This window comes from Mesoplodon mirus, assembly GCF_964341445.2.
Source record: "Mesoplodon mirus genome assembly, chromosome: 20".
NCBI lineage: Eukaryota > Metazoa > Chordata > Mammalia > Artiodactyla > Ziphiidae > Mesoplodon > Mesoplodon mirus.
Genome location: NC_138996.1, coordinates 17,642,286 through 17,665,543, shown reverse-complemented (window position 1 = coordinate 17,665,543; position 23,258 = coordinate 17,642,286). Strand labels below are relative to the sequence as shown.

Genomic DNA, 23,258 nt, shown 5'->3' with positions numbered 1-23,258 from the left:
GTGGTTCAGCAATTCCATTCCTAGATATATACTTAAGAGAAATGAAAACTTAAGTTTACACATGTTCATGGCAGCATTACAATAGCCAAAAAGTGGAAACCACCTAAATGTCCATTAACTAATGAATAGGCAAATACGGTATTATTCATTCAATGGACTATTATTCAATAATAAAAAGAAAAAGAAATGATGTACTGACACATGCTACAACTCTGAAAACATATTAAGTGAAAGAAGACAGTCACAAATGGTCATATATTGTATGACTCCATTTACGTGAATTGTTTAGAACAGACAAATCTACAGAGACAGAAGATTAGGGTTGCCTAGGGCCGAGGGGTGATAACTAAGGGGCATGGGATTTCTATGCCTATTCTCACACCCTATAGGCAGGAATGCACATCTTTGGAAAGCTAACAAAATGTAAACTGATCTGAGGCAAAGACTGCCTAACCTCAATATCCACTATCCCTTTCCTTCTCAATAATTAAACTCATTGTATTCAATCAGATAGTCATGCTCCGAGCTGAAAAACTACATTTCCCAGCTGTCTTAGTGCAGGCTGCCGTAACAACAGACTAGGTGGCTTAAACAACAGAAATTTATTCCTCACAGTTCTGAAGATTGAGAAGCCGAAGATCAAGGTGCCGGTTGATTCGATTCCTGGTGAGAACCCTCATCCTGGTTTGCAGAGGGACGGCTTCTTGCTGTGGACGCCTTCTTCACATGGTATTAAGAGAGAGAGGTCATCTCTCTAGCGTCTCTTCTGATAAAGGGCACTAATTCCATTCATGAGGGCTTTACCCTCATGACCTAATTACCTACCAAAGGCCCCACCTCCAAGTACCATCACACTGGGGATCAGGCATCACCTATGAATTTTGAGAAGATACAAATATTCAGTCCATAGCACCAGCCTCTCATGCAACTACAAATGGCTCTAAGACTAAGTTCTGGTCTGTGTGACGTAAGGAGTGTTATGTGGGAACCAGAAAGTTTCCTTAAAGAGGGGGTGTGCCCTTCATCACTCTCCATCCTGTTTCCTAGAATGTATATGTGATGACTGGGCTCCAGGAGCCACCTCTACCATAAAGAGGGGCTGCTCCCTAGTAAGAGCAAGCAGAGTGCTGGAAGATGTGGCAGGCTGAAAAAACACACTGCAAAGAGATACTCCCTTCCTGATCACCAGAACCTGTGTATATTACCTCGTACGAAAAAGATGTGATTAAGCATCTTGGGGGGGGCACTTATCCTAGGTTATCCCAACAGGCCCTAAATGTAATTACATATACCCTTATTAGAGAGGGAGAGGGAGTTTTGAGACAGACACACGGACAGAGAAGTCCATGTGAAGAGAGAGGCAGATTGAAGTGATGTGGCCAAGGAGTGCCAGCCGTCTCCAGATGCTGGAAGAGGCAAGGAACGGATTCTCTCTTAGAGCCTCCAGAGGGTGCGTGGCCCTGCTGACACCTAGGTTTTGGACTTCCAGCCCCCAGAGCTGTGAGGGATAAACGTCTGTTGTTTTAAGCCGCCCAGTTAGTGGTAATTTGTTACAGCAGCCCCAGGAAACTAACACAGCAAGATGTCTGGTTTCCTGATACCTCAGTGGAGTTACCACCCCTGGACTGCCTATCTCCAAGTTTTCCTGTACATGGAGAAATACAAACTGCAACCTTGGTTAAGCCTTTCTTATTTTGGATTTTCTGTTACACAAACCAAACCTAACACTAACTGATACATGGTTACACACTGGACCAAGCAACTCTACTTCTAGGCATCTACACTGTGAATAAAATCAGATAAACATGTATGGATATAAGTAAAGGAATGTTTGCTTTTAAGAAAAAAAAACGAAACTATAAATGTACACTGGATAGTTAAGAAAACAAATATGAAACATCCACAGAATGGAATACTAAGTAGACATTAAGAATGTTATAGAAGTATATTTGATATAATGGGTATTTGGTATATAAATGAAAAAGGCAAGTCACAAAACTACAAGATCACCTGTTTAACAAGAAAAACTGTCTAGGAGTTTCACACCAAGAAAACTGCTCTAACAATTTTCAGACATGATCATGTTAGGTTCTTCAAATAGCTGGTTCAGATCACAGGACCAAACTTTCACAGCAGAGTCATTCAAGTCAAGCCCAAAGCATTAATGCATTGGGGTTAAAGACAAAAAGTCCTTAATATAAGAACCAATTTACAGGGACTTCCCTGGCAGTCCAGCAGTTAAAGACTCTGCCTTCCAATGCAGGGGGTACGGGTTCAATCCCTGGTTGGGGAGCTAAGATCCCACATGCCTTGTGGCCAAAAAACCCATAAAAAACATAAAACAGAAGCAATACTGTAACAAATTCAATAAAGAAATGGTCCGCATTAAAAAAAGAAAGAAATCTCTGAAAAAAACCAAAAACCAATTTATAGAAGCCAAATCCCAAAGTTAAAAGGATCCTAGTATAATGGCTGAAGATTGAGAAAACAAGTAGCAGAGGTCTTTCAAGAGCAACATAACCTCCTGCAATGGAACTAACAACTGGAAAAAAGTCACAGCAACAAGCTTAAAAGTGAGTAAAATCATTATGTCATCTGCTTAGCAAGCATCAAGTAATTTGTTTTTCAAGTCAAATGGGAGCAAATAACCAACATTTTCCAGAAATATTTAAAACAGAATCCTCAAGTCATGTAACATTAAGAATTTTTAACAAGCTAACCCTACTTAAAGAACCTACTAAAGGAAGTATTACCAAAAACAGAGGAAAGATTACTTAATATATAGTTCCCACACAGGTCAAGTTAGGAGGCTAATAAACCATTCGCTCTGATGTACACCATACACCTCAATCACGTGACATATCAAAATATTCCTGAAGAGTAAGGTTCATGTATCCATGTCACATCTGTCAAGTGTCTGTTACAGGCCAGGCACCAGAGATAAAAAGAACAGGTAAACTCTCCACCTCAAACATGCTGGCTTTGATGAGCTCAAACCAAACAAAATAAAAACTTCTGTATACAGAAAGAGATAAAAGAAAAAGCCTGGGGAATTATTTACAGCACACAGGATAACAGAATAATACTGACATCTGCAGTATAAAGATGTTTGTAGAATAAGTTACAATATGCCTCAAAAATAATTGATTCAGTCAATCCTAATTAAGAGGTCGCATTTTTGAGAGGCCCAAGAAAACTGTTTATATGAAAGCATTTGAGAATATAAAGCTCTGAATTAGCCTTCATTGTTTAAACTGTTAAATCAAAGAAGGTTTTAAACTATTTTTATAACAGTTGACTTAAAATGTAAAGTTATATTTTCTGTATTTTAAATCAAAAAGTTAATTTTTAAGTCTAGGTAGGGAGATTTTCTACATTGATGGCTTTATTAGTTCCCAAACTTGTAATAGTGACACTATGAAGTTCTGTTGAAAAACTTTTATTCACTTACTATACGGATCTCCTTAAGTTTTAAGAGTAAAAAGGGGTCACGAGACTAAAAAGCTTGGAAATCTTTATATTAATGCATCTGTTCTGTTGACCTACATGTAAGATGAAAGATAAGGGTAAGTCGGTTCACATTACTCCAAAGACATGTATCATTCACCTCAACTTGCTTTCAGTGACTATTTCATCCTATGACACCAGTCCAAAACACTGATGTTAGAGTACATAAAACAAAATCCCAACGAAAGTCTGTATACACACTGTTAGAATCACAAAGTCAGTCTGCCTCCAGGTTCATCTATGCCAACTGGATGCACCTAGCCCAGACTTTTAATCGCAAGTGACTCTAAGCAGTAGGGACAGTGGCAAGTTCTACTCCCACACAGTGTTCTCTCCAGCGTTCTAAATCATTTCTATGGTATGATTTTGACTGTGGCTCCAATCTCTCTTTAATTTCTGCAAAATTTCCAAGCTTGGTTCTCCAGCTTGCCTTCTGATTCTAGGCTACTAAACGTTCTTCTGGCAAATGACATTTCTGCTTAAGTTAGCCTGGTAAACTTCCCAAGAGTCCGTATTTTTCTTCTCTTTGCCCATAATTAGTTAGAATGAGATTATATGTGCAGAAGTCTTCCAGAAAAATGAGTTCTCCCATTTGAAACCTAACTGTGTAACCCTAAGACCTATATACCCTTCAGTTTCTTCACGGAGACTAGGTATCTGTGAGTCTGTGTCTCTCTAAAATGTGAAGTCTTACCTTCCACATGTGTAATGTGGAAATAGCTATGCTTTTCCAAACTCAAATTCTCTAAGGGTTGATTCTCAGCTGTGTGGCAAAATACATTATTTTATTATCATCATGTTACTGAAGTATCTTTTTCTCAGGGGGGAAGAGAAGACCTAAACTGTGGGGTTTTTTTTTCTCATGTAACGAGAAGCCTGGATGTAGGCAGCGCTGGGTTGGTGCAGCTCCTCAGGGGCCACTAGGGCAGCAGATTCTTTCCCTTCACCCTCTCTGCCATCCTTAGTAAACAGAGTCACCATCTCATGGTCATAAAATGATGATGCATCTGTAGGCACTGCATCTGGTATCTTACTCAGCAAGAAGGGGCAAAAGGCCAGAGGGCACATGCCAGTCTAGTCTATCCTTCTCACGAAGTTTTCCCAGAATTCTCACTGGCCAGCTGAGACACATGCTCCCTGCTGCCCGATCAGTCACTGGGATGGGGCGAGAATGAGGGCAGAGCTGCTACAAGGTGTAATTCCAATTAGAACTGAAGGAAATTTTAGAGATTATCAAGCATCTCCTTAAAGGTCTGGCAAATGGCCAGAAATGTCCGAGATCACAAATGAAACGGCATTTTTACCAAGTTTATTCATAAGATAGCTTTCCAATTTTGTTCAGAAAAAAAAATCAAACTGAAGAGCATAAGTCATTAGAGCATTCAATTGGACCCGATGTCTATTTTTGTGATTATTAATTAAAAAAATAATACTCAGCCGATGGCTCCAACTCTAAAAAGGAAACCTGCTTCATATACGAACATCACCATTACTGTCTCACTTTAAATGTAGAAATAAAAAGCCTCAAAATGTAAATATTATCCAATTCAAAAAAAAAAAATTTAGTTTATTTATTTATTTTTGGCTGCGTTGGGTCTTCGTTGCTGTGCGCGGGCTTCTCTGCGGAGCACAGGCTCTAGGCATGCGGGCTTCAGTAGTTGTGGCACATGGGCTCAGTAGTTGTGGCTCACGGGCTCTAGAGCACAGGTTCAGTAGTTGTGGTGCACGGGCTTAGTTGTTCCGCGGCATGTGGGATCTTCCCAGACCAGGGCTTGAACCTGTGTCCCCTGCATTGGCAGGTGGATTCTTAACCACTGAGCCACCAGGGAAGTCCCACAATTGTTCTTTTAAGGACATATGGTTATCTTAACCCAGCACAGGTTTTATAAAACTATGAGGATGGGTTAAGATATGTGATTTACAGTGTGTGCGTGTGTGTGCGTGTGTGTGTGTTTGCTTTACCATAACACTTCCTAAGCTTTTATCTACATAACAGTGAAGTACTTTGTCAGGCCAGAGCCAGGCCCCTCCAATATTTTTATCTTTACTGTACAGATTCCTGATGTCTCTAAACACTTGATTTATAGCTCACACCCTTTACTGTAAAGTGATCTTACTGTGAGATCACTCTGGCTTGCCTTCAAGGAAAGAATGTGCTGGACTGGCATTAGTAAGTGTACAGTTCATCTGATACTTGGAATTCTCAGTGTAAAAACCCTTGTGTGTCAGGGGTCCCCAAGACCAGCCCCAGGTTTGGCGATGATTCACAAAAGAAGGTCCACACAACTCAGCACGTAGTTGTACTCGTGGCTATGATTTATTACAGCAAAAGGACAGAAAGCAAAATCAGCAAAAAAAAAAAAAAAAAAAGGCGCACGGGGCACAGCCCTGAGTAAATCAAGCGCAAGCTTCAAGAGTCCTGTCCCAGTGGAGCTGCAGAAAGTGTGCCTAACACCTGCAGCAACAAGCTGAAACTACACGTGTGAAATCTGTCAGTCACGGGGAAGCTCATTAGAGGCTCTGTGCCCAGGATTTGTAACGGGGAGCTGATCACATGGATACCCCCTGCCTAGCATGTACCAAAATTCCAGACTTCAAAAGAAAAGCATGTGTTCTGCATAAATCACACTGTTTGCATAAACAGTTTAGGCAGAGTGAGCCACGCTTAACAGGGAAGGGTGGGAAGCCTCCCCAAATCCAAGTTTCCAGACACCCAAGACAACCTTGAAATGAGGCCTTTCTACATACAGCGGTCTTAGGACTGCTACACTAACTCCTTTCTGTACACCGTGTAATTCTATCTCACGAGTGCTTTCTAATGTGACTTAGCACCCGAAGTTTAATTACCTCTAAGACTTTGACAAGACCAAGTTTAAACTGTGAGGTGAAGGACTGTGGTGATGGTAAATGCCACCCGGCACAGACACATCCAGGCATAAAGCTTAACAGTATACCCGCAAGTTTAACGCATCGCTGTATACCTATCCATTCAAACTTGCTTCCTTTCTCACCCATTTAAAACATATTCTTTCTTGTTGCTATAAAGTCAAATCTATCTTAGGAAGAGAATTGAGGAAAATAAAGCTTTGGGAATGACATTCACATATAATACTTTATTTTTCCTCTACCCACATTTTAAGAATGCAGAATATGTAAATGTCAAGTCTCCCCAGCTTCTCAACAGGTGACATTCTATTTTTATTTTTGTGTTGGTGCCCACTGCCAGAGCCATAATCCCAAAAGGCTACCGTATTTGGTTTTGGCAGAGCCAGTATACAAGTTCTTTTCTTTCCCCTCTATTTACACATAAATAATCTGCTATAAAACATTAGAGGCTAGAGGCTCTTACTCCTAGGCAAATTCATCTAAAGAAAGCCATAGAACAGAGTGATCTCCAAAACAGATGAGATCAAGTGAAGTTCCAAATCCTACAGGGCTAGGTTAATGTAAGTAGGGTGGCCTGTCCTCCTACAGTTACAAGGTTCTTCCATAAATGAGAATTGACCTTTTTTTTTTTTCCAATACAAAGAAAGAAACCTTTTCTTTCAGTTCAACCACAGTCAAGAGTCTGTATGCCAAGCAGTGTCAAGCTTGGAAACACAAGAATAAATCCTATGGTCTGTTGAAATTAAGAAAGAATGAACTATATGTATGTACACAGGCCAAGACAGATTGTTTGGTTAAAAAAAAAGATTTTAGTATAACTGTGATCCCACTTTAATGAAAACAATACACCAGAAACATCCTCCCTACCCCCCAAAACCCATGTTTTTTGCACACAGAGAACAAGGCCTGGAAAACTACCTAATGTTTGCCTCTGAGGCAGGATGGTAGTGGACAGGGAAGGTGGGTGCAACAGTGGAGAGCATTTGCTTTTCCCCTACATTTCTGAGATGTTCAAATTTTTAAAAAACAAATATGTATTACTTTTTCAATCTGAAAAAAATAACTTTTTAGGGCCTCCCTGGTGGCGCAGTGGTTGAGAGTCCGCCTGCCGATGCAGGGGATACGGGTTCGTGCCCCGGTCTGGGGGGATCCCATATGCCGCGGAGCGGCTGGGCCCGTGGGCCGTGGCCGCTGGGCCTGCGCGTCCGGAGCCTGTGCTCCACAGCGGGAGAGGCCACAACAGTGAGAGGCCCGCATACCGCAAAAAGAAAAAAAAAAAAAATAACTTTTTAAACTTCAAAACAAATTCCAGATGGCAATAACTTAATTATAAACACAACCACGGTGCTATATTCATATAAGGGAATTTTATTCAGCCACTAAAAGGAGTGAAGTACTGACACGTGCTCAGCATGGAAGAATCTCCAGACAGACACAAAACATGACACATTACATGATTCCATTCATATACAATGTCTAGAACAGGCAAATCCGTAGAGACAGAAAGTAAATCAGTGGCTGCCAGGGGATGGGGGGAAGGGAGAATGAGGAGTGACTGCTAGTGGGCAGAGGGTTTCTTTTCTGGGGTGATGAAAATGTGCTGGAATTACATGGTGGAGATGGTTGCAAAACTTTATGGATATACTAAAACCACTGAATTGTACACTTTATAGGGCGACTTTTATTGTATGTGAATTACATCTCAATTTAAGAATATGAGGAGGGACTTCCCTGGTGGTCCAGTGGTTAAGAATCCGGGTTCCCAATGCAGGGGGGCCCGAGTTCAATCCCTGGTCAGGGAACTAGATCCCGCATGCCGCAACTAAAGATCCTGTGTGCTGCAACTAAGACCTGGCGCAGCCAAAAAAATACATATATATATATATATATATATATATATATATATATATATATATGAGGAAAAACCCCCAAACTAAATGTGAAATGCTGTTGCAGCTCTGACTTAGCCTTCTTTGAAGATGACAGTGATTTTAATGCCATTTTTCTTAAAAAATCTAAGTTCAGAAATATAGTTTACATAGTCTAAAGGGCAGTGATTGTTTTGGCATTAATTTTATCTTCAATTTCTGGTATTTTGGTTTCCTTTCATCAAAGAGGACTTCATTCACCAAGTCCTTCAGAGCATTTGTCCTGAAAAAAAAAAAACACTGAAGGAAAAATATCTGCAAGATCTTCAAAGTAGAATAAAAGGCATATGTTGCGAATAAAACTACTCCATGTGAAACATTTATAATGTATCTTCATTTTTTCTATGAACATGATTTTACACATATGTAAAGTCAAGACGTGATGAACTGATTTTAAAAGGTCTGTTTTCCAGTCATTAGCAGTAGTTCATGCTAGTCTAGTTTGCTTTAGTTTCTTTACCTGTCTGCTATGAAAGGTTGGCTTAGATAAGCACGGAAAATGATGATTTGTTCAGTCAGTAAAATTGGGTTTTAACGTCATATTCCACTGTAATCATGTCATTCTTTGTTATAGTAGAAACGAGCTACTTTCTATCTATGTTACTGCATTTTGAACTATATCAATGGCCACTAGAGCTGGCACTAACCCTTGCTCAAGAGAAGTTAAAATGAAAGTTAATAGTTAAAAGCTTTTTGGCTGTTAAGACCACCACTTTTAGCTACAAACTATTAAAGAAAAGTAATCGAAAGAGTTTTCTCGACTCAGAAAAATCATTGATTTTTATTAGGATCTTTTTTTTTTCTTTTTTTCTTTTTTTAGTATTTATTTATTTGGCTGTGCCCGGTTTTAGTTACGGCACGTGGGATTTTTGTTGCGGCGTGCGGGATGTTTTAGTTGCGGCATTTGAACTCTTAGTTGCAGCATGTGGCATCTAGTTCCCTGACCAGGGATCGAACCCAGGCCCCCAGCATTGGGAGCGCAGAGTCTCACCCACTGGACCACCAGGGAAGTCCCCATTTTTAACCAGGATCTATCAGTAATTTTCATTAAGATAGTTTAAGGCATTCCACAATTTAAGCATGCTATTTCACATTAATGAAGTAAAGTAATCTCCTACAGATACTTCTGCTTATTTCAACGCTGAGGCCAGGACCCAGGAACACAACCATTGGTCCCATGTAACATTTACATGTTTATCTACACGAACCTCAAACTTGTCTAAGGAGGCACTGTATGACCTGCTAGCGCACAAACAGGCTGAAGTTCCCTCCCTACTTCGCACATCATCACCAAGGGTCTCCAGGGTAAAATGAAGTTCACCAGGTCCAAGAGCCTCAAAACGTTCTCTTCCTGAGACTCTACCAAACAAATGGTAAAAATAGTTCTAGGGCTTCCCTGGGGGCACAGTAGTTGAGAGTCCGCCTGCCAATGCATGACACACGGGTTCGAGCCCTGGTCTGGGAAGATCCCACATGCCACGGAGCAGCTGGCCCCGTGAGCCACAATTACTGAGCCTGCGCGTCTGGAGCCTGTGCTCCGCAGCAAGAGAGGCCGTGATAGTGAGAGGCCCGCGCACCGCGATGAGGAGTGGCCCCCACTTGCCACAACTGGAGAAAGCCCTCGCACAGAAACGAAGACCCGACACAGCCATAAATAAATAAATAAATAAATAAATAAATAAATAAATAAATAAAAAATAGTTCTAGTATGGGCTTCCCTGGTGGCGCAGTGGTTGAGAGTCTGCCTGCCGATGCAGGGGACACGGGTTCGTGCCCCGGTCCGGGAAGATCCCACATGCCGCGGACCGGCTGGGCCCGTGAGCCATGGCCGCTGAGCCTGCGCGTCCAGAGCCTGTGCTCCGCAACGGGAGAGGCCACGACAGTGAAAGGCCCGCGTACTGCCAAAAAAAAAAAAAAAAAAAAAAAAGTTCTAGTCACAGCATGTCCTTGACAGTGCCAGACTGGCTCTCCAGGCACACTATCCTTGTAAATCACTGGGCACACTGCTGTTGCAGAAACAAATGGCAGAAGCAATCTCTCTACACACGTAACACGAGTCAAATGTGCAATCAGCCCCAAAGATGGACTGCTACTTTAAGTTCACGTTAAGAGCTAGTCGTCTTCTTGGAAGACATGCCTTAACTAGTTTATGCAAACTGTTTTTCTCTAGACAGACATTAATCTTGAAGGCCAGACATACCATATCATTCATGCCCATATTTTGTGTTGCTGTTCTCCAATTGGCATTAGGATGGGTTTTATTTTGGCCACTACCTCAAAACAGGGCTTTTTCCAGTACCACTTTTTTTTTTTTTTTTTTTTTGCGGTATGCGGGCCTCTCACTGTTGTGGCCTCTCCCGTTGCGGAGCACAGGCTCCGGATGCGCAGGCCCAGCGGCCATGGCTCACGGGCCCAGCCGCTCCGCGGCATATGGGATCCTCCCAGACCGGGGCACGAACCCGTATCCCCTGCATCGGCAGGCGGACTCTCAACCACTGCGCCACCAGGGAGGCCCTTTCCAGTACCACTTTGGTCTTAATTTCAGCTCACTCCTTCACGTTTTAGGCAATCTGAGTTAGAATAAGAATTTAATTTTGAGGGAGAAATCACCCTCACAATGATGTAACTTTCTATAGAACAGTATTTCTAACAGACTCCAAAAAAATCATGTTACTTAAAAAAAAAAAAAAACCTAAAATCTAGTTACAAAGAATTAAACAAAAAGATGATATTTACAATTAGATTTGACTTTTTACTGTCTCTTATATTCTTTCTATATGCCTGCCCCCAATGCAGGGGACACGGGTTCGAGCCCTGGTCCGGGAAGATCCCACATGTCGCAGAGCAACTAAGCCTGTGCGCCCCAACTACTGAGTCTGCGCTCCAGAGCCCTCGAGCCACAACTACTGAGGCCAACTGCCACAACTACTGAGCCACAACTACTGAGGCCAACTGCCACAACTACTGAAGCCCGCATGCTCTAGGGCCCGTGCTCTGCAACAAGAGAAGCCACTGTAATGAGAAGCCCGTGTACCGCGACAAAGAGTAGCTCCCGCTCACCGCAACTAGAGAAAGCCCGCACGCAGCAACGAGGACCCAACGCAGCCAAAAAAAAAATAAATAAATAATAAAATTTAAAAAAGATATAATGAAACTGCATTTTTCAGAGTTCTAGAACCACTATATAGAAAACCTCTTTTTTTTTTTTTTTTTTTTTCTTTTTGCGGTATGCGGGCCTCTCACTGTTGTGGCCTCTCCCATTGCGGAGCACAGGCTCCGGATGCGCAGGCCCAGCGGCCATGGCTCACGGGCCCAGCCGCTCCGCGGCATATGGGATCCTCCCAGACCGGGGCACGAACCCGTATCCCCTGCATCGGCAGGCGGACTCTCAACCACTGCGCCACCAGGGAGGCCCAAGAAAACCTCTTTTGAAGTACATTCTCCACAGAGAAGTCATATCAACACATCTACTTATTTTGCATCTTTTTCCAAAAGAAAATCGGATGACATTTAAAACAAGATCAAATAGCTACTTTTATTTTTAGCTTTTCTTCATTTAATACTCATTGCTAATTTCTGGTCAGGACTTTACACCAGTAGTATCTTAATACAACCGCCCCAGGAGATCAGCAAGTACTATCATCCCTGTCTTAGATAAGGAGTCAGAGGTGCAGAGACTGGCAGCCATCAAGCTGTGGAGCCAGGGTTTGAACTCAGGCTGCCTACTAGAGTTTGCTATAAACAAACACTGCACTTGGCAGGAAAAAGGCGGGTAGAGGTAGGGAAATAAAATGGAACTTTAGACTAAGGTTAGAAGGCAGAAAATATACACCACAGAGGTTCACCACAGCCGCTAGAAGGCGGCTGCCGCACTAAGCACTGCTCAGGGGGTAACGAGGAAGGGCTACTGTCACTCTTCTCCAGCCCATCGGCAACCCCATCAAAGGGGTGGAGGACAAAGATGAATGACAGGAGATTTTCACTTAAAAAATCATGCTTAGAGCTTCCCTGGTGGCGCAGTGGTTGAGAGTCCGCCTGCCGATGCAGGGGACACGGGTTCATGCCCCGGTCCGGGAAGATCCCACATGCTGCAGAGCGGCTGGGCCCGTGAGCCATGGCCGCTGAGCCTGCACGTCCGGAGCCTGTGCTCCGCAACGAAAAAAAAAAACATGCTTAGTGGAAAAGTACAAGTATACAAAGAAAGAAGTGGGTAAGATACCAGCTTAAATATACCTCAGAGGTCCTAGAGATGGGTAGTCCAATTTATTTAGGGGCTGAGGTTAAAATAATCTCTCTGGGCAAACTCAGAAAGCTTGCTCAAGTGATTAAGGCTCAAGTGTGACTGAGCCGGGGTACAACATTCTTCTCCAGGAAGACATCTTAAAATTAGTAGAGAGTCAAAGGTAAAACCAATTCAACTACCAACTTTGCCCATTACTTCAAGTCTACATCTACTGTTCACAGTGAGGTTAACTGACTCAACTACTTTCAGAACTGGATATTTCACCTGACACTAGAGCCTGAGAGATTGATTTAAAACATATATTCTAAACCATGAAATTATAGTTTATCCCACAAGAAAACTGAATGTCGAACTTGAAGCAGTAAGTAAACAATTTGTTTCAGAAACACAAAAATACCATTTGCTTGGCAGTTCTATTTACAGAACTAAATCCTCGAGTCAACATATAGTTATTTAATAGACTCACAGACACAGAAAATAAACTTATGGTTACCAAAGTGGATGGGGGGGGATAAATTAGGAGTTTGGGATTAACATATACACACTACTATATATAAAATAGATGAACAAGGACCTACTGTACAGCCCAGGGAACTATACTCAATATCTTGTAATAACCTTTAATACAAGAGAGAATCTGAAAAAGAATATATATATATATATATATATATATATATATATATATATGTAAAACTGAATCACCTGGCCCTGAACCAAGATGGCGGAGTAGAAGGACGTGCACTCACTCTCTCTTGCGAGAGCACCAGAATCACAACTAGCTGCTGGACAGTCATCGACAGGAAGACACTGGAACTCACCAATAAAGATACCCCACATCCAAAGACAAAGGAGAGGCCACAATGAGACGGTAGGAGGGGCGCAATCACAGTAGAATCAAATCCCATAACTGCTGGGTGGGTGACTCACAGACTGTAGAACACTTACATCACAGAAGTCCACCCACTGGAGTGAAGGTTCTGAGCCCCATGTCAGGCTTCCGAAGCTGGGGGTCCAGCAACGGGAGGAGGAATTCCTAGAGAATCAGACTTTGAAGGCTAGCGGGATTTGATTGCAGGACTGGGGGAAACAGAGACCCCACTCTTGGAGGGCACACACAAAGTGGTGTGCGCATCGGGACCCAGGGGAAGGAGCAGTGACCCCAGGGGAGACCGAACCAGACCTACCTGCTAGTGTTGGAGGGTCTCCTGCAGACACAGGGGGTTGCTGTGGCTGTGAGGACAAGGAAACTAGCAGCAGAGGTTCTGGGAAGTGCTCCTTGATGTGAGCCCTCCCAGAGTCCATCCACCATTAGCCCCACCAAAGAGCCCAGGTAGGCTTCAGTGTTGGGTTGCCTCAGGCCAAACAACCAACAAGGAGGGAACCCAGCCCCACCCATCAGCAGTCAAGAGGATTAAAGTTTTACTGAGCTCTGCCCACCAGAGCAACACCCAACTCTTCCCACCACCAGTCCCTCCCATCAGGAAACTTGCACAAGCCTCTTAGATAGCCTCATCCACCAGAGGGCAGACAGCAGAAGCAAGAAGGACTACAATCCTGCAGCCTTGGAACAAGAACCACATTCACAGAAAGATAGACAAGATGAAAAGGCAGAGGGTTATGTACCAGATGAAAGAACAAGATTAAACCCCAGAAAAACAACGAAATGAAGGGAGATAGGCAACCTTCCAGAAAAAGAATTCAGAATAATGATAGTGAAGATGATCCAGGACCTTGGAAAAAGAATGGAGGCAAAGATCAAGAAGATGCAAGAAATGTTTAACAAAGACCTAGAAGAATTAAAGAACAAACAAACAGAGAAGAACAATACAATAACTGAAATGAAAACTACACTAGAAGGAATCAATAGCAGAATAACTGAGACAGAAAAACGGATAAGTGACCTGGAAGACAGAATGGTGGAATTCACTGCTGCGGAAAAGAATAAAGAAGAAAGAATGGAAAGAAATGAAGACAGCCTAAGAGCCCTCTGGGACAACATTAAATGCAACAACATTCGCGTTATAAGGGTCCCAGAAGGAGAAGAGAGAGAGAAAGGACCCGAGAAAATATTTGAAGAGACTACAGTCGAAAACTTCCCTAATGTGGGAAAGGAAATAGCCACCCAAGTCCGGGAAGCACAGCAAGTCCCATACAGGATAAACCCAAGGAGAAACACGCCGAGACACATAGTAAGCAAATTGGCAAAAATTAAAGACAAAGAAAAATTATTGACAGCAGCAAGGGAAAAATGACAAGTAACATACAAGGGAGCTCCCATAAGGTTAACAGCTGATTTCTCAGCAGAAACTCTACAAGCCAAAAGGGAGTGGCACGACATATTTAAAGTGATGAAAGGGAACAACCTACAACCAAGATTACTCTAACAGGCAAGGATCTCATTCAGATCCGACAGAGAAATTAAAATCTTTACAGACAAGCAAAAGCTATGAGAATTCAGCACCACCAAACCAGCTCTACAACAAATGCTAAAGGAACTTCTCTAAGTGGGAAACACAAGAGAAGAAAAGGACCTACAAAAACAAACCCAAAACAATTAAGAAAATGGTCATAGAAACATGCCTATCGATAATTACCTTAAACATGAATGGATTAAATGCTCCAAACAAAAGACTCAGGCTTGCTGAATGGATACAAAAACAAGACCCATATATATGCTGTCTACAAGAGACCCACTTCAGACCTAGGGACACACACAGACTGAAAGTGAGGGGATGGAAAAAGATATTCCATGCAAATGGAAATCAAAAGAAAGCTGGAGTAGCTATACTCATATTAGATAAAATAGATTTTAAAATAAAGAATGTTACAAGAGACAAGGAAGGAAACTACATAAAGATTAAAGGATCAATCCAAGAAGAAGATATAACAATTATAAATATATATGCATCCAACACAGAAAGCACCTCAATACATAAGGCAAATGCTAACAGCCATAAAAGAGGAAATCAACAGTAACACAATAACAGTGGGGGACTTTAACACCTCACTTACACCAATGGACAGATCATCCAAAATGAAAATAAATAAGGAAACAGGAGCTTTAAATGACACAACAGACCAGATAAATTTAATTGATATTTATAGGACATTCCATCCGAAAACAGCAGATTACACTTTCTTCTCAAGTGTGTACGGAACATTCTCCAGGATAGATCACATCTTGGGCCACAAATCAAGCCTCAGTAAATTTAAGAAAATTGAAATCATATCAAGCATCTTTTCTGACCACAATGCTATGAGATTAGAAATGAATTACAGGGAAAAAAACGTAAAAAACACAAACACATGGAGGCTAAACAATACATTACTAAATAACCAAGAGATCACTGAAGAAATCAAAGAATACCTAGAAACAAATGACAATGAAAACACGATGATCCAAAACTTATGGGATGCAGCAAAAGCAGTTCTAAGAGGGAACTATAGCTATACAGTATAGCTATACAGTATAAGCCTACCTCAAGAAACAGGAAAAACCTCAAATAAGCAATCTAACCTTACACCTAAAGGAACTAGAGAAAGAAGAACAAACAAAACCCAAAGTTAGCAGGAGGAAAGAAATCATAAAGATCAGAGTAGAAATAGATGAAATAGAAACAAAGAAAACAATAGCAAAGATCAATAAAACTAAAAGCTGGTTCTTTGAGAAGATAAACAAAATTGATAAACCATTTGCCAGACTCATCAAGAAAAAGAAAAAGAGGGAGAGGACTCACATCAATAAAACTAGAAATGAGAAAGGAGAAGTTACAACAGACACCACAGAAATACAAAGCATCCTAAGAGACTACTACAAACAACTCTATGCCAATAAAATGGAAAACCTGGAAGAAATGGACAAATTATTAGGAAGGTATAACCTTCCAAGACTGAACCAAGAAGAAATAGAAAATATGAACAGACCAATTACAAGTAAGGAAATTGACACTGTGATTAAAAATCTTCCAACAAATAAAAGTCCAGGACTAGATGGCTTCACAGGTGAATTTTATCAAACATTTAGAGAAGAGCTAACACCCATCCTTCTTAAACTCTTCCAAAAATGTGCATAGGAACACTCCCAAACTCATTCTAGGAGGTCACCCTCACCCTGATACCAAAACCAGGCAAAAATACTACAAAAAAAAAAATTACAGACCAATATCACTCATGAATATAGATGCAAAAATCCTCAACAGAATACTAGAAAACAGAATCCAACAACAGATTAAAAGCATCATACACCATGATCAAGTGGGATTTATCCCAGGGATGCAAGGATTCTTCAATATACGCAAATCAATCAATGTGATACACCATATTAACAAATTGAATAAAAACCATAGGATCATCTCAATAGACGCAGAAAAAGCTTTTGACAAAATTCAACACCCATTTATGATAAAAACTCTCCAGAAAGTGGGCATAGAAGGAACCTACCTCAACATAATACCTACCTCAACATAATAAAGGCCAGATATGACAAACCCACAGCAAACATCATTCTCAATGGTGAAAAACTGAAAGCACTTCCTCTAAGATCAGGAAAAAGACAAGGATGTCCACTCTCATCACTATTATTCAACATAGTCTTGAAAAGTCCTAGCCACGGCAATCAGAGAAGAAAAAGAAATAAAAGGAATGCAAATTGGAAAAGAAGAAGTACAACTGTCATTGTTGGCTTCCCTGGTGGCTCAGTGGTTGAGAGTCCGCCTGCCGATGCAGGGGACGCGGGTTCATGCCCCGGTCCGGGACGATCCCACATGCCGCGGAGCAGCTAGGCCCATGAGCCATGGTCACTCAGCCTGCGCGTCCGGAGCCTGTGCTCCGCAATGGGAGAGGCCACAACAGTGAGAGGCCCGCGTAAAGCAAAAACAAAAAAAACAAAAAAAAACTGTCATTGTTTGAAGATGACACGATACTATACATACAGAATCCTAAAGATGCGACCAGAAAACTACTAGAGCTAATCAATGAATTTGGTAAAGTTGCAGAATACAAAATTAATGTGCAGAAATCTCTTGCATTCCTATACACTAACGATGAAAAATCTGAAAGAGAAATTAAGGAAACACTCCCATTTACCATTGCAACAAAAAGAATAAAATACCTAGGAATAAACCTACCTAGGGAGACAAAACACCTGTATGCAGAAAACTATAAGACACTGATGAAAGAAATTAAAGATGATACCAACAGATAGAGAGATATACCATGTTCTTGGATTGGAAGAATCAATATTGTTGGTATTTGTCCCAAAGCAATCTACAGATTCAATGCAATCCCTATCAAATTACCAACGGCATTTTTTACAGAACTAAAACAAAAAAATCTTAAAATTTGTATGGAGACACAAAAGATCCCGAATAGCCAAAGCAGTCGTGAGGGAAAAAAATGGATCTGGAGGAATCAGACTCCCTGACTTCAGACTATATATACTACAAAGCTACAGTAATCAAGACAATATGGTACTGGCACAAAAACAGAAACAGATCAATGGAACAAGATAGAACGCCCAGAGATAAACCCACGCACCTATGGTCAACTAATCTATGACAAAGGAGGCAAGAATATACAGTGGAGAAAAGACAGTCTCTTCAGTAAGTGGTGCTGGGAAAACTGGACAGCTACATGTAAAAGAATGAAATTAGAACACTCCCTAACACCATCCACAAAAAAAACCTCAAAATGGATTAGAGACCTAAATGTAAGACCGGTCACTATAAAACTCTTAAGAGGAAAACATAGGAAGAACACTCTTTGACATAAATCACAGCAAGATGTTTTTTTTTTTTTTTTTTTGTGGTACGCGGGCCTCTTGTTGTTGTGGCCTCTCCCGTTGCGGAGCACAGGCTCCGGACGCGCAGGATCAGCGGCCATGGCTCACGGGCCCAGCCGCTCCGCGGCATGTGGGATTCTCCTGGACCGGGGCACGAACCCGTGTCCCCTGCATCGGCAGGCGGACTCTCAACCACCGCACCACCAGGGAAGCCCGCAAGATCTTTTTTGATCCACCTCCTAGAGTAATGGAAATAAAAAAAATAAACAAATGGGACTTAATGAAACTTAAGAGCTTTTGCATAGCAAAGGAAACCATAAACAAGACGAAAAGACAACCCTCAGAATGAGAGAAAATATCTGCAAACGAATCAACGGACAAAGGATTAATCTCCAAAATATATAAACAGCTCATGCAGCTCAATATTAAAAAAAGAAACAATCCAATCCAAAAATGGGCAGAGGACCTGAATAGACACTTCTCCAAAGAAGACATACAGATGGCCAAGAAGCACATGATGAAAAGCTGCTCAACGTCACTAATTATTAGAGAAATGCAAATCAAACTACAGTGAGGTATCACTTCACACCAGTTAGAATGGGCATCATCAGAAAATCTACAAACAGCAAATGCTGGAGAGGGTGTGGAGCAAAGGGAACCCTCTTGCACTGTTGGTGGCAATGTAAATTGATACAGCCACTATGGAGAACAGCATGGAGGTTCCTTATAAAACTAAAAATAGAATTACCATATGACCCAGCAATCCCACTACCGGGCATATACCCAGAGAAAACCATAATTCAAAAAGACACATGCACCCCAATGTTCATTGCAGCACTATTTACAATAGCCAGGTCATGGAAGCAACCTAAATGCCCAGCAATGGATGAATGGATAAAGAAGATGTGGTACATATATACAATGGAATATTACTCAGCCATAAAAAGGAACGAAATAGGGTCATTTGTAGAGACGTGGATGGACCTAGAGACTGTCATAAAGAGTGAAGTAAGTCAGAAAAACAAATATCGTATATTAACACATATTTGTGGAACCTAGAAAAATGGTACAGATGAACCGGTTTGCAGGGCAGAAATTGAGACACAGATGTAGAGAACACCACGGGCACAAAGCGGTTGCGGGGGGCGGGTGGTGGTGGTGGTGTGATGAATTGGGCGATTGGGATTAATATGTATACAGTAATATGTATAAAATGGATGACTAATAAGAACCTGCTGTATAAAAAAGTAAGTACAATGAAATTCAAAAATTCAAAAAAACTGAATCACTTTGCTGTATACTTGAAACTAACACACTGTAAATTAACTACACTTCAAAAAGTTAATACATAAAGGCCCTAAGCAACATTACACTTAGTTAAAAAACACTATTCTAACTACTTAATATTAGCTATTACTCCTCCATTCCTAAGATGCTTAATTTTAAGGGTACCCTATAAATAATAATGACAAAATCTTTCTTTCTTTAGTGCTTTTCTGGGGCATCCTGACTTCCAAACACAATCATGAAGAAAGTCTTACGGATTCTGGCTTAAAAAAAAAACCCCAAAACCCCAAAACATTAAAGAATAAATAACTTCGTTACTCCTTCACATGGGACCTTTTTACATAAAAATTATTTAGTCCAAACTACATAAAAGATGAATGAGAAAAGTAAGATGGAAAGTCCGGAATAATTACAGTGGTTAAGAAAACAATGCACACAGAATTCAGAAAGTTGTCTCAGCTCACACTATCAAGAGCAACAGTAAACCACCTGCATATTTTATTACTTTCTGGAAATGAAAAAAATCTTACATATAATAGAAATAACTTTCTGAAAAGTGCTAGCCTGCACGAAAAACATACCCCATTAAACATCTCAGGCAAGCACTGTTGCCAAACTTAAGACTTGCCGTCTTGTTTCTGAAAATCAACAATTTTTTGCTTCCAAAGAGCCTCTCAACGTGAAGACCAGTCACCATCTGTCTCAACTAAAGTGAACTTCTATTTTAAAAATCACAGTCTGTCATCACACCCACCTCTCTACAAACAAACGCTTGACGCATACCAATTTACTGATTTTTGATGGGCCCGAGTCACCTGAGAAAAAGCCTGGGTGTATTACCCAGCGCGTTGATAGTCACAACACCCAGGTTCGTTTTCGGTGCATTTTCAATTTCGACACCGCACGAGATTCATCTGCCGGCCAGCTAAAGCGCCACGATTGCTAGTCCGCACGGGAAATGCTGGGGTGTCAGCAATCCCCCCACAAGAGCGTCGGCGACCCCAATCACACTCAGGGCGTGGATTCCGGGTGCCACAATGCCCCCGTCCACCTACCCCGGACCCCACAGGCCAGGACCGGGAGCGTCCGGTCCGGATCGTGGGCTGGGTCCCCGGGGGTCCTGGAAGTGCCCAACCCCACCCGGGGAAGGATGCCCAAGCCGGAGACGCAGCCCTGCGGGTTCCCGGACCGGCGCGCCGGACACAGGGCGGACGTCCCGGGAGGGGAGGGGAGGTGGGGGAGGGCAGAGAGAGGAGGGAGAGGGAGGAGGAGGAACGGGGTCCCCGCCCGCATCTCGCCCCTTTTCTCTCACCTTTTCGCACAGCGTCCGCACCTGGTTCTCGTTCAGTTGTTTACACTCGTTCAGCTGCTCGACCCACTGGTCCAGCTCTTTGGTGAACGCCTTGTCGTCCATGGTGGCCCGAGCCCCTCCCCCGCTGCCTCCCGCCCCCCTCCCCGCCCCCGCGCGCCCCAGCCCCGGGCGCCGCTCCCCTCGCCCGGCGCCGCCGCCGCCTCCAGCTCCCAGCGGGAAAGGAAGGAGCCAGGGAGCGCGACCCCGCGCCCCGCCCAAGCCCCGCGGGCGGCTCCGGGCGCAGGGCCTCCGGGAGACCCCTGGCCGCCCTGGCCCGTCGGGCCGCGCGCCCCAGGAGTCGGTGAAGGGCGCGGGGAGGTGCGGGGCTTCCGCGCAGCTCCCGCCGGACGATGGGCACCTGCCACCGCCGCCTCCCGCCCGCCAGCCGCTACCGGTTCCCTTGCTCCTTGTCTCTCGCTCTTTCTCTCCCCTCCCTCCGGGTGTCCGTCATCGCCCGGGCATTTCCGCCGGGAAAAGGCGAGCAGGCGGCGCCGCCGCGGCCCGGGACGCGGGAAGGGGCGCAGCGCCCCCGTGTGGCTCGGCGGAGAAACGGGCCGAGGGGCCGAGGGTCGCTCCGTTTTCTCGCTCTTCCACTTTGTGTCATTCTTTTCCACTTGGGGTCCGGACCAAGCGCTCCAGGTTCTTCCTTCACATCCTTTTCTCTGGGAATTCTGTCCCCACCTTACTCTCGTGAAGTGCTTTCTCTTTTCTCTCTCATTTTTTTTTTTTAGCGCTCTGAGGAGGGAATTGGTAAGCTTGTGTCTCTCCTCGACCGCATAGACCCGAGAGTCTAGCACTCTCCTGTAGCAGGCATTCCGTATCTATTAAATAAACAAACAAATAAACAAACAACTAAATACTTTCCGGTCTTAGCTCTGTCATTAGCTAGCTGTGCAGCACTATCTCGAACCCTCCCTTTCAGCATCAGAAAGACGAGCCGATTGCTCTGTGGTATCAATGTGTCCCTTCCAACTCCAGCATTCTTCACCGCGTTTATGCAGTGTTTACTCAATTCTGATGATTTGTTCATTCAGCGAACATTTATCGAGCAACTGCTAACTGCCAGATCCCCTGGACCGCAGGTGCTAACCAAGCATACTTCCTCTATCAGAATGTTGCCTGAACCCAAGTGGCAAGCAACATCCTGTATCAGAAGGCAAGGGCTCCCTCTTGGCATTGCCAGCCTCCTAGCCGTGTCCTTGGACAATCACCGGATCGCCCCCAGCCTCAGATTCCTCATTTGTTAAAAGGGCGCGTCAAGGCCTATCTTTTAAGTTGTGATGATTAAATTCTACAAGTGCTTATCCAATAGTGCAGTATGGGAGCCGTGTTCGTTGCCTAATCCTTCCTAGGCAACAGCTACCGAAAGCTTTAGAAAGGTGGCATTCGAACTGAATTTTGAACCTTCTCCCCAGGCAAAACCTTGAAGTTGCCTGGAGAAGAGGAAAGAAACTCTTTTTTGGAGGGTGGCAGAGGACAAATGTGTGAAAGACCGTGGTCAGTTTGGAAAGCTATAAATACTCCTAGCAACAGAAATAAGTCATATGGTGGGAAACAAGGTTGGAAGAGCTCCTGTTCTCAAGTGACTTGTAAATAGCAGCAAACCAACTGAAGGACAAGACATGAAAAGATGGTGAAACAGTACTGAACAGAAGGGGTACCTGCATGATTGCAACAGATTTACAGTCTCTGAGGAGGTGAGTCTGTACATGTGGAAAGGAGGTTGCATCTCAGCTAAACCTGGAAAGCTCAGAATGAGAATGAGAGGAAGAATGGTATTTCTGGAGTTCCTACAGAGGATGGACGGAGAACAGAAAGTATACCTTGAGGAGAAATGGGAACTACGAATAGTGTTTAGGGAGGGAGGTCCTTGACATAGAAGCAAATGTGTTTGGGATTAATGTGCAAGAACGCTCTTAGAGCTGGGAGCAGAGAGGTGAGTTTGCAAGAATAGGGCTTCTGAAATGTTTAGTCAGGTTATGCTGTAGAGCAAATAAGAATGCCTTTTTTTTTTCTTTTTTTTGCGGTACGCGGGCCTCTCACTGTTGTGGCCTCTCCTGTTGCAGAGCACAGGCTCCAGACACGCAGGCTCAGCGGCCATGGCTCGTGGGCCCAGCCGCTCTGCGGCATGTGGGATCTTCCCAGACTGGGGCACGAACCCGTGTCCCCTGCATCGGCAGGCAGACTCTCAACCACTGCGCCACCAGGGAAGCCCAAGAATGCTCTTTTGAGTGTTTCTTATCTGCTAAGTGTTTCGAATGTATTTAGTACTTCAAT

General features: G+C 43.1%; 1 protein-coding gene across 2 annotated transcripts in view; it reads right to left on the bottom strand.

Moving 5' to 3' along the window:
• The window catches only part of PPP2CB (protein phosphatase 2 catalytic subunit beta), a 33,269-nt gene extending 12,186 nt beyond the window's left edge, over nucleotides 1–21,083 (bottom strand). Inside the window, exons 1-3 of one of the 2 annotated variants that reach the window (XM_082608841.1) lie at nucleotides 20,943–21,026; nucleotides 826–872; nucleotides 614–720 (exon numbers count right to left, since the gene is read on the bottom strand). Coding sequence is in view for 1 of the 2 variants with exons in the window: in XM_082608840.1 (XP_082464966.1) it covers nucleotides 20,943–21,044 (102 nt within the window). In the remaining variant the exon portion in view is untranslated. Of the gene's footprint in view, nucleotides 1–613; nucleotides 721–825; nucleotides 873–20,942 lie in introns of both variants that reach the window. The other variant, XM_082608840.1, reaches the window with a different exon arrangement.
• Between the last annotated feature and the right edge of the window lie 2,175 nt (nucleotides 21,084–23,258).